Raw genomic sequence first — 16,581 nt, forward strand, 5'->3', positions numbered from 1 at the left:
CTATTTAAAATACTACCATGTATGCCTTAAAATTTCAATATATATATATATATATATATATATATATATATATATATTTATAATAAAAAATCCTAACAGTCACATAATCTCATATTTTTAAAATTTCATCAATAAGATAATGATAGCTTAATAAATAAACTAGGTAATAAAATATCAGGATGCGAGCTTTAAGGTGAGACCCACTTAAGAGTTCAAACAAAGGTATTGAATTGGAGATAATAGATACTGAGAAGAAATATATATATATACACACTAAAAAAATTATCTAAGCATCTAAAAGGATATTCCTTACTAAATATACTCTCAGACCTTCGCTAAAGAATATCTTAATTTGATAAAAAGAAAACTATTATCATATAAAATTGATTGATAATACTATTTGGTAAATATAATGTACTAAAAATTTATAATTTTAATATTGTGTACCGATTATGAATTAACAATCGCAAAACTAGTAAATTTTGTAATAGTTATTTTGAAAGAAGATATTTAAATTGATTTTCAATTAGTTATAAAAGGAATATAAAATTAAATAACATATTTTAAATGTTTAATATGAAGTTTTTTTAAAATATAAGTAAAAAGATACATAACAAAATCACTAATTGCTATGATTATTTTTATAAAATATTATTAATCAGAAAATAGAATAGGGAATAACTCGCGATTATATGACTTTTTTTTAAAGGTTTATCGCTAAATTATTGCTTTTTGAGGAAGGTTGTGTGCTGATTTTGACTTGGAAGTATACAAATTTGCGTTTCTAACTATTCGCGATTCTTCCATTACTGAGAAGAGGATTATTTCCTTTCTTTTCTCCCACGTCTTCGGAATATTGTCAGTATCAGACATCAGCGTATCTCTCTGTCCTAGTCCCTAAGGAACATTATATATGCATTTGCTCTGAGAACTTCTAGTCTCTTCGCTTCTAACATTACTGGGTTTGTCTCTCATACAGGTTAAGTAGGCAAAAGTTAAAGTAGTTTCGATTTGTTGGTACGATGTTGTGCTCATCGCGTAACCTTGGACTTCATTTCACTTCAATTGGACTGTCTCGCGACGTTAGGCTGTACAGCAATCATGGAAGCTGTTGCTTTTATCAGGTATGTGGTTACTTCATTTTTTTTATGAGATTTTCGCTTAGTTGTAGGGCATATTTGAACAAATTTATCCATTACAACTTTTAGGCTTTTAGGTTAGAAAAAAAGTGAAATGAGTTTCTCTGAAGTATGATATTGTTTGTAGAAATTTTCTCATTGAAATATTCTAATATTTATTTTCTTTTTAAACGATAATTATAGACTACCGCAATTTTTTTCTTCTGCGAGTGTTTGTGGAAAAAATCTATCCAAATGGGCCCTTATGATGTACAATGTTGAGCTTCAATTTACTTGTATCTTGGCATAAGCGCGTGCATGGGCATAGACTATGTTTTGTTGCCATTAGTCTTTTACCACATGGTTTGGTATGGCCTTCATCTATGAAAGTTTCCTGTTTATTTTTTTTTTTCCTTCCAAGGATTTAAATTGTGGTCGCAATTTCACTTTGTTACTTTATGTTATTGAATATAACTGACAAAGGAGTGCCACAATTGTGCTTATAGACACTTAGGTACAATTCTTTAGGTGTTGATTGTACTGTTGTCTAATGAAAATGGAGTTTCATCCTGGTAATTCACACAATCCTTTAATAAAATCTTAGTTATATGGATTACTAGGTAAAACATCAATTATATTTGGAGAATTAAATGAACAGCACCTAAGGAACTGCATTTAAGTTTTTCTTTTTCTAAAACCTTGGTTCCATCCTGGGATAGCTATATTTGCTAGTTATCTATTTGTCTTTGAATTTTTTGTTGCTGGCAGTTTCATTTGCAATTTTCCACGCTTCAGTGATAACAGTTACTGTCTTAGATGTGTGTTTTTCTTTTATTTATAGTCTATATCCATGGAGAGCTTTGTGAATTGACAGAAGCTAGAGGGAGTAGCAAATAAGACAACAGAAATCAAATATAAAAAAAAAACGTTACTTTAAAATCAAAAAACTATTATTGACTGGGTAATGTGTCAATATACAAAACCACCCAACCGACTGATACATTATTTATGAATGACACCGGTATCTCCAACTCTAATAACCTTGTCTAATTTAGTTACTTCTCTGGTAAAAGTTTCTGCTATGATGAGCGTACACAGCATTATCCTATACACTCAGCAAAAGATATAACAAAATGTGCCATTCCTTAATTCACATTTGCTAAAAGAGTGCAATTTTCCTTGTTGAATATGAGGGTAACTGTAGCAAAATGATTTGATGCCATTACATCACTAGGATCACGATAACACAGTACTGGAGATTTTTATATTAAGCATTAAAATTAAAAAGCAAAGGGTAATTGAGGTTAATTGGAGGACTAGTTACATTACTCAGAACAATGCTTACCATATTCTTCTACTCTGAAGAGCATCAATGAGAACATCAGTTGTCCAATTCATTACATCCTCCTTTGCACAGCACGTGAGGATTTCATTCAGTCACTCGTAGTGTGTTTGGTTAGGTTCATGGTTAGAAATTATCGATTAATTTTTCATGATGAAAGTAAAAAACAAATACTTCTACTTTTTCTTGGTATCACCATGATTCATAGGATGATAGGATAGAATTGATTTGTGTTATCTAAACACCCTTTAAATCTAAATGTTTCCTAACTCCAATGCAAGTACTTTTGCTGATTCTAAAGTTAAGTAACTTTAAAATAGCATTAGAACAAATGAGTTCTTAAAAATGTTGCATATGTAAGAAACTACAACTAACAACATTATTTAGCATTAAAAAACATTTCTTCAAGTCAAAGTGAAAATCTTGTGAGTAGAGAGGTAAAAGAAGACTTACTAAAAGCAGCTTAAAAACCCAGGTTTAATTTTATTACGGTAATTTGCATTTTATTAAATGCATTGCTTATTACTAAAGGGAAACTCTACCAAACAAGTTGACGAAATTAATTATCTCTCTTTTCTTCCCCCTCCTCCCTACCAAACAAACCTTTAGTCATGTTTAGTTTCTTATAAAATGAGGAGTGGGCTTTGAAAATACAAAAACAAAATTGTTTCAAAACCCATTTCTCTCTTTTCAAGAAACTAAGCATGAATGGGAGAAATTGTTGGATTCAGAGATTGAACAGTTTTGCAAACACTCTAAGTGTTCAATTTTTGCATTGCCCATGTAAGCAAGTGATAGTTGCCTAGATCATGTGCGATGAAGAATATTTCATTTTAAATTTCACTTGATAGATGTTGACAAATCTAATTAAAGTATCATAGAAGTTAATTTCAGCCATGTTTATAAAGTTCTCTATTCAAGATTTATTTCATTTGAGAAATAAGTTCTCATCTAATACAAATCTTACACATATGAAGAGAAAGAAAATATAGAATGCAGTGAGATGAGAGTGATTACCATCCACAATGGTTATCCGGTTCTTAGTCTGGAATTAGGCGCTAAAAGTTGGATTCAAATGTAGTCTGGGGCTTGATCTCTCAACTTCTCACACTCCTCTCTGGTGATCATCATCCAGCAACTCTTTGGTCAAGATTCATTGTACTGTCACCGGTTACATCCATTAGTCACAACTTCATTTCATCAAACACGTGATGTGCAACTAGATCAATGACTATACCCCTCATATGCATATATTTGTTTGTGTTAAACTCTAGGGAAGAGAGAAACATTGAGATGAAACAATGTGTTTTTGATATAGTATGAGTGCTTTATTTATATTGAGAAAAATAAATCTATACAATAAATAAGAGATTTGATATCCTCTAATAACAAAGGTATGACAAGTGAATAAATAAAAATGTTCCTAATAGTACATTCATAATCTAAATATTCCTGGTTATATATTATTTCTATGATTATAACTGGTTGTTTATGCTGTGAAGTTTGGTGGTGGTATACCTACAATCATGAGGAGTTTGACAAGGAGAGCGATCATGAGGAGTTTGACAAGGAGATCATTGATGGTGACGACCATGGACATGGTGGCAGTGTCAAGGTGGGACTAGGAATTACTGGGCATAGCAGGAAATGTTGTTTTCCTTTATTATTATTAGGTTAAATTCAACTTTTCACATTTTTATATTCATCTTATTATCTTAATTTTTAAAAGATTCAATTTAATCTTTTAAACTTTTATAATGCTTTAAAACGATCTTTTTGTCAATTTATTATTAACAAAGTTAGAAACACCTATGTTGTATGTGTTTTCATTTTAAATTATTTATGAGTTGAAATATTTGGTAATATTTGTAAAGAAAAATAACGGAATTTGTGAAGAAGTAGGTGAGGTGATGTTTTGAGATATATTACTGATTAATATACCTTAAATTGTAAACCTCAAACAAATATCTTGAAAGCTACAAATTGTAATTGTTTTAAACTTGTTAATTTTGAATTCTTTTAGAAAAGTTTGTATATAAATTGATATAGAATTGATCTAATCTATTATATTTAAGAATAATATATTGTGGAAACTTAATACGAACATCGTAATCAATTATGTCTACAAATAATGGTTTAACACTGTTCAAATTCTTAAGTGGACTCTAAGTCTAACTGAATCCTTTAAAGCCAGTTTATAATGTGAGGTTTACACTTATTTAAATGTAAATTTTCTTTATCTTTAGTCGATATGAGATCTTCAACACATCTCACGTCGAGGTATATACATCTCGAGCAGAGCATGAGATTAGACATTTATAGATGGTCTGATAGTAGCCTGATAATGAGTGACATTATAGGTTTAATAAACAACAAATCTCACTATGATATGTTTGTGTCGTGTAAATTTGTTTTATCTCTAGTTGATGTGGGATCTCCAACACATATAATCAATTATTTATGGGCATAATCAATTATTAATGAATTGTATACCTGAACCAGGCTCCAAATAATTGATTACCAACTAAGTTTGTATTTGAATCTAGATAATTGATTATCTCATTTATTATAGTAGATTATTTGTGAAAGCACTATAGTGTAATCATTTATATTTCAACATTAAATGATTAATATGTTACAAAACACTTTTGAAAAGATTTTCGAAAAAGATTTAAGTTCTTCTCAAAGGCATAGTATGAATATGAATCACATAAAGGGATGTGAACTAAAACTAATGCATAAATCACACACATTTTCACATGAAAGCACAATACCACTCATAATAGTTTCAAAGTCTTGTTCATATCTTTCCTTTTACATCCTTTTATTTCTGAATAAATGTCAAGGGTGATTTATTTTTTAAATTGATGTAGGTCATATAATATAGCAGGAAAACCAATTGCAATTCCATTCATCCCTGCCCTTGGTATTATTGGGTTTGCTGTTTTTGGTCTCGAGCCTCTTGTGCGCCTGAGCAGGAAGATGTTTCGCCAAGAAGTTAGCATCTTTTTGCATGTTTGTCAAAATAATTTGAATAGTATTAATTTCTGATTATCTGTTCTACAATATTTTCAGAGTACTGATAGAAGTTGGAAGAAAAGTAGTTCATATTATATTTTGACATCTTATTTTCAACCTATGCTGCTGTGGACTGGAGTGATGCTCATCTGCAGGTATCTTTCTGGACTAACGTTTTTTCCAGTGGGAGTTTGCCGTTTCATGTTCATGAACACCTTAGTGTAAAATGTTTCAGGGATTTAGATCCACTAGTCCTACCATCAGAAACTAGTCAGGCTATGAAACAACGGCTGCTGAGTTTTATAAGATCTTTGTCAACCGTGCTTACCATTGCTTACTGTTCTTCAAGGTAGATTTGATTTCGGGCAGAATTATATCCCCCATTTGTTTAATAAACTAACAAAGTTACTATTGTGTTTTGTCAAAACCGTGGTCCTCTGTGTATTTAAGGAAATTTTATTTTATATTTTATCCTTGGTGTAATTTTATTCTTTATAGCAATCGTATCTCACAATTAATACTAGGTTTATTTATTTAAAAACAATATGATAATCACAGGGATTTGTGTCCTTAGAATTAGCTGTCCATATTTCCTAAAATAACCAACAGGTTCATGTATTTATAGGCCCAATGACCTGATAATTGATACAATAAAGTAGAATATTGTTCCTTTAAAATTTGAGAGTATTGCAGTTTTTCATTGTAAGAAAAGCTTTTTGTTTTCTTATTGTTGGAAGTAGAAGTAAAATACACAGCAATGTGGATTGATATATGCAAATTATTATCTAAAAAAATAGGAAGAAGAATAAACTTCGGTGCAGAACAATATAGAGTTTGCTGTGTAAGATGATTTTGTTTGTTTTATTTTAATTATTCAACATTTCAATTATATATTTATTTGTTTGACTTTTCTTTATATATTTATTCAAATAGTATGCAAATAAAATATCGAATCCTCTTTATTTATTTTTGTAAAATAAACACTGTAGTGGTTAATTTCTTATTATTATGGGTTTTGAGTCTTCATATCTTGTTCAACTTATAATGCAATATGCTTCTGCTGCCTATTTTCAGCTTAATTCAACAGGCACAAAAACTTTGTATAGAGGCAAATGACTCCACTGATGAAAGAAATGTATGTTTCTGGTACAGATCCTTGTCATGTTTCCATTTCTGTTTACATAACATTTCGCTTCAATAAAGGTTTAGGTTGATACCACTTAAATAAGGGTTTAGATGTTCCCAATGAAAATTAGAAGGTAGTCAACATCTGGGAAATAAAATATCAATTGCTGAATATTATTTAGCAAATTTGAATTTGTGGGTTGCATATGGTATCACTATAGAATAATATTCCTTGTTTTCATGTTGGGTATTATTATAAAATTGTTAATTTAGTTTGTTGATCCCTGAGGGAATTCCTGAAGTGTATGGAAACACAAATCTTATTCATTATGTTGCCAATGAATGATAGATGAGCATTGATTTTACTGGGAAAGCTGTATATACTGCAATTTGGGTTGCTGCTGTGTCGTTGTTGATGGAGTTACTGGGTATCTCAACACAGAAGTGGTTGACTGCTGGTGGTTTGGGCACAGTATTGATTTCCCTTTCAGGTCGCGAGGTATGTTATAGGTTCTTTGAATCTATCTACTTGAATAATCAAGTCACATTTGTCATTAGATTTTTTATGAATCCTCCATAACATCAAATTCTCGAATTCTGGTAGAGTAATTCTACAGGGTACGGGCATTACCAATTAGGTAGGCTCCTCTTTGCTGTCATTCTCACTTTATTTTTGTGGTGTCTTCAGATATTTACAAACTTCCTTTCGAGTATAATGATTCATGCAACTCGACCATTTGTTGTGAATGAGCGGATTCAAACAAAAATTAAAGGATATGAGGTTACTGGTAAAGTTGAGGTATGCATTTATTATCTAACCTGCTGAGAAGGTAGTTTAGGGAGCAGAAAATAATATGCACGAGAGTTCCATTATAGGTGATATTTTTCCCAAGCATCTTTATAATTTTTCATTGTAATCAAATTTCATATTTTCCCTAGCATGTAGGCTGGTGGTCACCAACAAGAATTAGAGGTTCGGATTGTGAAACAGTTCATATTCCTAATCACAATTTGAGTATAAATGTTGTGAGGAATCTTAGTAAGAAATCTCATTGGCGTATAAAGACTCACCTGGCAATCAGTCACCTGGATGTTAACAAGATTAATGTGAGTATTCTTTCCTTTAATAATTGTTTAGTTACTATTTGATGACTATCTCATCATTTGAAAACTTGAGTAATCTCTTTCCTGATTTCTTTATGCAGAGTATAATAGCTGATATGCGCAAGGTTTTGGCCAAAAATCCTCAAGTAGAGCAGAGAAAATTGCACAGAAGGGTTTTTCTAGAGAACATTGATCCAGAAAATCAGGCTCTTATGGTTGAAAACCTTTCTTATCTCCCCTTTTATTCAATTTTTGTTTTGAAAGTTTTTTTAAAGTTTCCTTTTGAGATGCTGCATGTAGCATAGTTCTTAGAATGAAAATGAGCTTGTTCAAAATCCAGAGTCTACTTTTGATTGACTTATATTGGTCAATTGAATGAAATCTGGGGCATATTTTTATTCTGTGGTATTCTTTATCCTTTAAGAACTGTAATTTTTCTATCATATTGTCATGAAATCGAGAAGTTTGTTATAATTTTTGTAAAAACTGAAATTTTTAACTTTCGACATTTAGCTTTATGCATGATCATTACAATTTATCTTTGTGTTAAAAAAAAAGTTCTCGTCCATTAGAAAATTATCTCCAAAGTATATATGCAGAATATTCTTAGCACTGTCAATTTACTGCCTGGTGATGGATTAGCTATGCCCATGACAGGATTAAAGCATTTTTCCTTTAACATTTTGGAAATGTAGAATTTGAGTTTCTGCATTTTAATTTCTCAGCCACCATTATCTTATAAAAGCCTTTTTATGTTACAGATATTGGTGTCCTGCTTTGTTAAAACTTCACGTTCTGAAGAGTACCTACGTGTAAAGGTGAGACTGGATTCTTTATAATACTTGTTGATGCATGGTGCAATGATTCATACCTCCTTGTTAAGGAATACATATATAGTAATGCTTATAAATGTTTACTTAAACAATTATTTCAACTCATTTGTATTAGTAATCTCCTCACCCATTTTTATGTTTTGAAACTCGGAAGTATTTTTTAACAGTTTCAATTGTGGATGCGAACTTATATGTTTCTCTGTTTTTGTGAATTGTGCGTTTAGTGACACATGTAAATCTTTTATTAGTTGTACAAATTTACCTAATTACTAAGACCAAATCATATTTTTTAAAGCTCTTCAAGGATATAGTGAGCATGTTTGAAAGTTGGTCTTGGGAATTGACAAAGTCACTCATGATTTTTCTTGAAGAAACCTTCTTTCGTAAAATGATAATCAATTTCTCTATTTTTAATCCACTAATGGAAGGCTGGGCTTGATGCAACGTAAATGTCAGTTTCATTGGCACGAATTAGTATATATGTCCCGTGTTAGTATAGCTCCTTGAAGAAATCACTTTCCACCAATGAGAAGACAATATTCCAAAAATAGACCTATTATCTAATGGCAAATTTGCCCAATTAGCACTAAAATAACACAATTTTGGCTTTGCCCTTATATGCATATATTAACCATAACCTGGTGCATTCCTGATGTATCAAAGGATGCATACCACAACATCCCAATGACTACCACATGGATCCTTTTCGAATTGACTAACCACACTAACTACATATGTGACGTCCGGTCTAGTGACAATGAGGTAATTAAGTCTGTGTATTAGATCATGATATCTTCTAGGGTCTTTCGATGGCTCCCCTTGACTTGGAAAAAGCTTCAAGGATCCATTGGAGTATCTCTAGGGCAACAATTAATCATACTAGTCTTGGTCAAAATGTATAAATCATTCTATCGCTGGGAAATGGCAGTGCTAGACGGGGATTGTGCAACTTCCAAGTCAAGAAAGTACCAAAGAAGACCCAAATCCTTGGTTTGAAACTTAATGTGAGATTTTTGTTGAAAAATGCCATTAGAGACCATTTTATCAACATGTAAACAAAATAGATGAACATACCAACGAAGAATACAATGAAAAAATCCGAGCGATCAACTTCACAACGAGTAATACCAACCTCAAGCAAAATTGAGCTGAAACGATCAAACCAAGCACTGGGAGTTTGCTTCAAGTGACAAAGCCTATGATCAAGATGAGTGAGTTATCGAGATTATAAAACAAGGTAGTTGATCCATCACTTCATCTAACTTACCATGTAGAAAGACTTTTCTTATGTCTAATTGGTGAAGGCCAATGGTGGCAAGAAAAAGATAGACAGGGGTGGCACTCTCTGGTTCCCATGTCAGTTGGTGGTATGTGAGAAGTGGAGGTGGAGTAGGAGCTACTACTGGAACAATAGTGGAACCTTTAGAAGTCATCTTTAACTATGGAAGAAAAACAAGGAGTAGTTTCAAAGAAGATAACATCAATAGACACTACATACTGTTGTATTTAAGGAGAGAAACATCAATGACCTTTGTGGGATCAAGAGTAAAAAACAAATACATTTTAGGGATTTAGCATTAACCTTTATTTTTACTTGGAGTGAGTTTATGGAAAAAACATGTCTTCCCAAATATGCACAGAGTGACAAAACGAAGTCCAGTTTTAGGGTTCAAGAAATAATTTGTTGTTAAGACTGATGAAGGCATGTGGTTAATCAGAGGATATGCAGGACGAACACCCCTGAGAAATGTAGAGGAACATCGGAGTGAAGAGCAAGAGTGAAAATTGTTTCCGCAGTGGTGGTTTTTGTACTCTACAACTCCATTTTGTTGTGTGTGTAGACACATGATGTTTGATGAAGAATCATCCCCTGAGTTTTAGTAAAGACTGAATTTGGGAAGATAAATATTCTCTTGCATTATTAGTCTTGAGATAAAAACATAGAGGAGTTAGAGTGAATTTGAGGGAGTATGTAAACCCCTCTCAAGAGTTTCATATTTATAATATCTTGAGATATACCAAATACAATGAACATAAGAGAATTCTTGAAAACATTTCTAGCAACTAGGTTCATCACAAAGCACATGGCACCTAATAATAAATATTACTAAAGATAATTTATTCTACCAGTCCCCTCAAATTGGAGCACACAAATTATATGTACCAAGTTTGGAATAAATAAATACAAATTTGATCATTTGATCCAACAAACTCTATATAGATTTCTTTGGTCAACAACTTTTCTCGGATAAAATGGCAATCTATTCCAATGTGTTTAGTTCTCTTATGGAACTAGATTGGAAGCAATGTAAAGGGCAGTTTAGTTATGACAATACATCTTCTATGGCTGAATGTTATAGAAACCTAATTCTTGTAAGAACTGCTATACCCATATAAGCTCAAAGGCAAGAGATGCCATTTCCTTATACTCAACTTCAGTAAATGACTAGGCAACAAAATTTTGCTCCTTACTTTTCCAAGAGACAATATCTCCTCCAAGAAAACACTATCTTGTAGTAGAACGTCTATCCATAGGAGAACCAACCCGATCAAGGTCACAATAGCAAAAAATTTGAGTATTCCCTTTATCTTCATAAAGTAGCCCTTGTCTTGGAGCCTTTTTGAGACATCTTAGAAAATGAATGACAACATTCTAGTGATCAATACATGGTTTCTGTGTGAATTGACTCAACATCGACTACAAAGACAAATCTGGTCTAGTAATAATGAGATAAATAAGTTTTCCAACTAGTCTTCTATATCTTTCTATATCAAAGAAAGATTCTCTCTCTTTTTCCATTTATTTCATATTTGGATCCATGGAACAATCTACTAATTCAGAACCATTCAAACCTATTTCTTTTAGAATGTCAAAAGCAGTCCTTTGAGATATTACCACTCTGTCCTTTGATTGTGCCACTTCTATGCCCAAAAAACATTTTAGATTTCCAAGATCATTGGTTTGAAAATGATTGCATAGATGCTCCTTAACTTAGATTTTAACATCAGCATTTCTTGCGATAACTATATTGTCGACATACACTATTTAAGTCCAGACATTTTCTAAGAGAGGTATGACAATAGAAAACAGAGTGGTTTGCCTCGGTTTGGTAGCGGGTGGAACAATAGACCCAACAAACATCAAATTTTGCTAGAATAGGCTTTAACTCAACTTTGATACCATTAAGAACTTTGACCTTGCTCTATTTCTTGGGTAGGAGGAGAGGTAAGAGGTAGTAACTCACTAAATTCATGAAAAAGAGAACGAATCTTACCTATATAACAGTCATAGAGTCCTGATGTTGAGGAGCGACAACATGGAAAAGATCATGACAAACACCATAAAGATGTTGAGTATTATTGGTGTATAATAATTTGGCCTATTCCCAGACTTCAAAACATGTGTTGTATGAATGAAAAATTGGTTTTAAAGAAGAGTGAAGGGTACCCTTGAGAATGATGCATAATTGAGCATCAATTTTCATCCAACGAGAAATCTCAACAGAAGCAATATCAATCACTTTTTGAGTGAGTAATATGATCAACATACTCCTAACTCTTAAACCAAAGTTTAATGTATGATGCCTAAGTCGCATAATTAGTGTTATCTAACTTAGCAATAGACAAATGCACATTGACATAGTATATATGGCCGGGTCAAACACACCGGTGGTAGAAGAAAGATCAGTGAAAGAAACCATAGATGAACAAGAGAGAGAGAAACCCTAAAAATCCAAGTTTCTCCAATCAAGGTAACAAGGCCAGATCCAGAGAGAGGAGGCCGGGGTGAGTCTAGCGACGATGATCGGAGCCCGAGAAGACGATGCACGCGCTGCCACGTGCGGATGGAAAAGATGGCGTCTACGAACTTTGACCGGTGCGTGGGAATTCGTATGGACTCCGATGGAAATCATGTTGATGGTGTTAAGGATTGAACAATGTTGTTGAACTTTTTGAACCAAGCATGTGGAGATTGCTTAAGATGGTAGAGAGAGTGACACAACTTATAAACCAAACCAGACTCCCCCTGAGTAACAATTCCAGTAGGTTGCTCCATGTAGATTTCCCTTTCAAGATCGCCATGGAAAAAGGCATTTATAATGTCTAGTTGATGAAGGGGCCGATGACAAATGGGTACCATGGAAAGGAAGAGTTTGACAATAGTCATTTTGGCCACCAAAGAAAAAGTATCACTATAGTCAAGTCCATAGATTTAAGTATATCCTTTAGTCACTAATTGTACTTTAAGGCAACCAACTTCGCCATTAGGTCCTACCTTAATGGTGTAAACCCATTGACAACCTATTGTCTTATTCCCAAAAGGAAGAGGAACTAACTCTCACGTGTTGTTGTGTTCAAGGGCTTGTATTTCGGTAATCATGGCTTGTTGCCATCCAGGATGATTTCTGTCACAGTTTTATGAATTGTTATAAAAGAGACAAAATAAATGAAAGAGAAATAAGAAGGATATACCCAGTGGTAACTAAGAAAATTGTAAATAGGGTAAGGATTTTGGGTAGATCTAGTACCTTTGTGAATGGAAATGGGCCAACTTGAGTCATCATGATCATGAGTTGTGGTACCAGGTTATGATTGAGAGTGACCTTCTGAAGAGGACTCACCTTGGGGTATTGGGCTAGCCATTAGGTTCCTACATTGATAGGTAATAATAGGTGATGACGATGGTTAAGTAGGATTTTGTATGGTATTTTGGGTTACAGGAGTGGAAGACTCAATTAATGGGACAGTAACATTTTGAACAAATTAGAATCTTGAGTAGATGAAGGGAAGAAGGAATATTCTTCAAAAAAGGTGACATTGGTGTTCATGTAATTCATGTAATACATACCAACTTGAGATAAAAATATAGAGGAGTTAGAGTGAATTTGAGAGTGTGTAAACCCCTCTCAAGAGTTTTATATTTACAATAGTGAGGTACATCAGATACAATAAACATTAGAGAACTCTAGAAAACATTTCTAGGAACTAAGTTCTGCACATATAGGTCAAGGAGGAAACAAGAGATTGGTAACTATATGATTTGAGGCACCGAAAATAAGTATCCAAGATCTTGGAGAGGAGGACTATGAAACAAAAGCTATAGGATTACCAGATTGAGTCATAACTGAAACAATTGGTGCAGGATAGTTAGCTATTCAAGTTTGAGAAATTCATGATACTTAGTGGTAGAAATCGTGATATCTGGAGTAGGAGTTGTGGCTTGGGTCACATTAGCTAGTTGAAACTTGTTGTCTAGCTTTGGTGCAACATTCTTCTTCAGCATGTCCTTGACAGTTGCAGTAGTTGAAGTGAGGTCAATCATGACTGCCAGTGCCACCACATTCTCCACCAAATCCTCCATTGCAACAACCACGATGAGCGGAGTAAGAGACTAGGGTAGATGAATCCACGGTAGATGTTGAGGTGCTTTCAAAAGTATAAGGAGTGGGGAGTTGTAAGAATGGATTTTGAACAGCATCCTAGATTAGAACAATAGAACTCGATAGAATCTGATTACGAACTATTTCAAGGTCTTGTGGAAGTCCAATAGGAGTAAGTACCATGAAAATTGGACATGAGTGCAATCAGGTGATCAAGTTTTCCAAGACATGTCGGCATGTCCATGTTCTCCAACTTTATTTTCATCAAGTTGATGATTACATTGTAGAAATGGTGAAACATTTGAATGATTTTTCTTGTCCTTTGTCCATACATCATAGCAAGTAAAGTCATAAACGCCTGGTAACGTGCCTGAAGTTTGGGGACAAGTTAAAACCAAAGGACACTATATAAAGAGGCATCAAGAGGTATCAATTTGCTTCCAACAAGGTTGCTCAGAGTTGGGAATAGTGAAGGTCAGAGTTGTCAAATGAAGATCCTGCCTTGGGCTTGAAACCACTCAAGTGATGTAATCTGTTGTGCGTAAGTGTTTTTTGTAAGGTATCATGGTAAATTGGTGAAAGTCACCAGACATTAAGCTAAGCTCAATTTGAAGAAGTCATAGAGTCAAACAGAGTCAAACGAAACCCAAAACTATTCATCGAAGGAGATGCATGATAAGGAGGTAGCCAAAATTTGAGGGTGGTGTGCGAGACAAATGTGTCAAAGATAGGAGGCTGGATGGTGGTGAATGGAGGCTGCTTGTTGCTGAAAAAAATAGGACAAAAATAAGCAAAAGGAAAACCTAACTTTATGATACATAAAAAAATCTGTTTCTGTGAATTGTGTGTTTAATTACACATGTAAATCCTTTATTCATCTGTACATACTTTCCTAGTTACTAATATCAAATCACATCTTTTACATAACTATATGTTTTCAACTTTGTGGATCTTTAAACTGTGGACAACTATATTGACCCAACTATCCAATTTATCAAGTTACTGCTTCCAAGCAATTCTTCATTAAAGATCATTATTATTTAATGATTTAATTACGTTTTTAGTGCCTGAAATTTAGGATAATTGGCCCCTACATTAAAGTAAAGTTTTTAGTTTACCAAAGCTAGAAAAGTATGTTTTTAGTCTCTAAACAAAGTTAAACTAGAAGTAGCTTCAAAACAAATCATTTAGTTCTTCAAATTTAATGTATTAGGACTAAAATAATATTTTCCAAATTCATGGGATTATAATAAACTTTTTAAAATTTGGGAGGGTAAAAGAATAATTAATTTTTATCTATTTTATATTCAGCATTAGCTTTTGTGAACAATACTTACTATTTCATAAAACAGGAGATAATCCTCTTGGATCTTCTCAGAGTTATAAGTCATCATCGAGCTCGGCTAGCCACACCCATCCGCACAGTTCAAAAAATGTGCAGTGATACTGATTTCGATATTGATCCATTTGATGACACAGTTTCTTCTCGTTCCAGATCAACGAAAAACCGTCCTTTTGCACTGATAAATCCACCTTATAAAGTTAAACCTTCAACTCATTCAACTATTACAAATGAGGACAGAGATATTAAGACAGATGAAACCTTGCCATCTGACTTCAAAGTAGACTCTGATGAATTTGTTGTGACACCAAGTTCGGTCCAGAAGACCTCCAAATTCCAAAAGTCCAAAAAGGAAAGAACAGGAAGCACTGCAAAGGAAACATCCAAAATTTTGCCAACATCCAATGAGTCTGGTTGTAGAGAGACTACAACACCATCAAAGCTAGATGATGAGAAATCTGTTGTTTCAGAATCTGAGTCTTCATCATCATCATCATCACTTAGTCATTCTTTGGATGAGAGTATTACTCTTGATGCTGCTCTGCTGGGCACAGAGAGAAAAACTATTGCAGTTGATGAAGAATTGGTTGACTCTAGCCCTTCAGAATCACAAGAAGTTGCAGCCCATCAGAATGGGAGTGAACCTCCTATTGGCAAGGATAAGAAGGATGAGCAGAATAGATGTTGATGTTAACACAAAAATGGTCTAGCTGTTTTTTTTTTTAAGCTGGGCATTGTGCAATGTATTATCCATTTGTAGATTAGTGGGAATCAATTCTCTTTTGTACATCACAAATTATGTTCATATCTAATGTCTATCTCTATAATATTTTAAACCGTCCAACCTATTTATTGCTTATAAAGAAAAAGGCACAATATTTTAAACATGAGCTTGTCACGTTCACTAAGAGTACATTACATAATAGTGGATATTGTAACCCCCATTCTGAACCTCTGAACTGCAATAATTTTTCTTGGTTTTATTTGTAATTCAAGAATTATCTATCAAATCTTTCCAAAGGTTCAGGAACATCAGCTGAGCAACATCATGGTGGGAATCTAAGTATGAATTGAAAATTTCATTATTGAAAGTCACATTGAGTATAAATGTGAAAGTTGAATAAGAAAAATAAAATTCAGACATTAAACCTTGACGAAAGTAATGTCAGATTTTGTGATGAAAGAAGTGTCAAGTTTTGTGATGAACGTAATGTGAATTTCCAACATAGCGTAGAGGTCATGGTGGTGTTTTATTGGTTTATTTAGATGAAGTATAGTTAATTTGTTTGTGTCATCTCCTATCAATTCTTATAGTGTT

At 33.3% G+C, this 16,581-nt stretch overlaps 1 protein-coding gene and 1 long non-coding RNA gene across 3 annotated transcripts; one reads left to right on the forward strand and one right to left on the reverse strand.

Moving 5' to 3' along the window:
- Positions 1–716: 716 nt before the first annotated feature.
- On the forward strand, positions 717–16,459 carry LOC106762241 (mechanosensitive ion channel protein 2, chloroplastic-like). 2 transcript variants are annotated; one of them, XM_014646027.2, is made up of 13 exons: positions 717–877; positions 980–1,124; positions 3,963–4,075; positions 5,334–5,457; positions 5,536–5,633; positions 5,714–5,827; positions 6,553–6,613; positions 6,953–7,102; positions 7,292–7,402; positions 7,543–7,710; positions 7,809–7,922; positions 8,469–8,525; positions 15,274–16,459. In XM_014646027.2, the coding sequence occupies exons 2-13, from the start codon at positions 1,023–1,025 to the stop codon at positions 15,949–15,951; spliced, it is 1,890 nt and encodes a 629-aa protein (XP_014501513.1). In that variant the 5' UTR covers positions 717–877; positions 980–1,022; the 3' UTR covers positions 15,952–16,459. The 2 variants fall into 2 exon arrangements, with proteins under 2 accessions (XP_014501513.1, XP_014501514.1); XM_014646028.2 differs by having other exon boundaries at positions 717–858.
- Positions 9,041–15,362, reverse strand: LOC106762242. The gene is made up of 2 exons (XR_001375795.2): positions 15,259–15,362; positions 9,041–14,687 (listed from the first exon to the last, which is right to left on the reverse strand). It is a non-coding gene; the product is annotated as an uncharacterized LOC106762242 (long non-coding RNA).
- Positions 16,460–16,581: the final 122 nt, after the last annotated feature.

This window comes from Vigna radiata, chromosome 5, assembly GCF_000741045.1.
Source record: "Vigna radiata var. radiata cultivar VC1973A chromosome 5, Vradiata_ver6, whole genome shotgun sequence".
Lineage (NCBI taxonomy): Eukaryota > Viridiplantae > Streptophyta > Magnoliopsida > Fabales > Fabaceae > Vigna > Vigna radiata.

Bases quoted from the DNA above. Each gene is read 5' to 3' on its own strand.
- LOC106762241 (XM_014646027.2), top strand. From the start codon at position 1,023: ATGTTGTGCTCATCGCGTAACCTTGGACTTCATTTCACTTCAATTGGA. The intron at 7,711-7,808 runs GTGAGTATTCTT...TTCTTTATGCAG, and splicing joins TGGATGTTAACAAGATTAAT to AGTATAATAGCTGATATGCG. The intron at 7,923-8,468 runs GTTGAAAACCTT...TTTATGTTACAG, and splicing joins CAGAAAATCAGGCTCTTATG to ATATTGGTGTCCTGCTTTGT.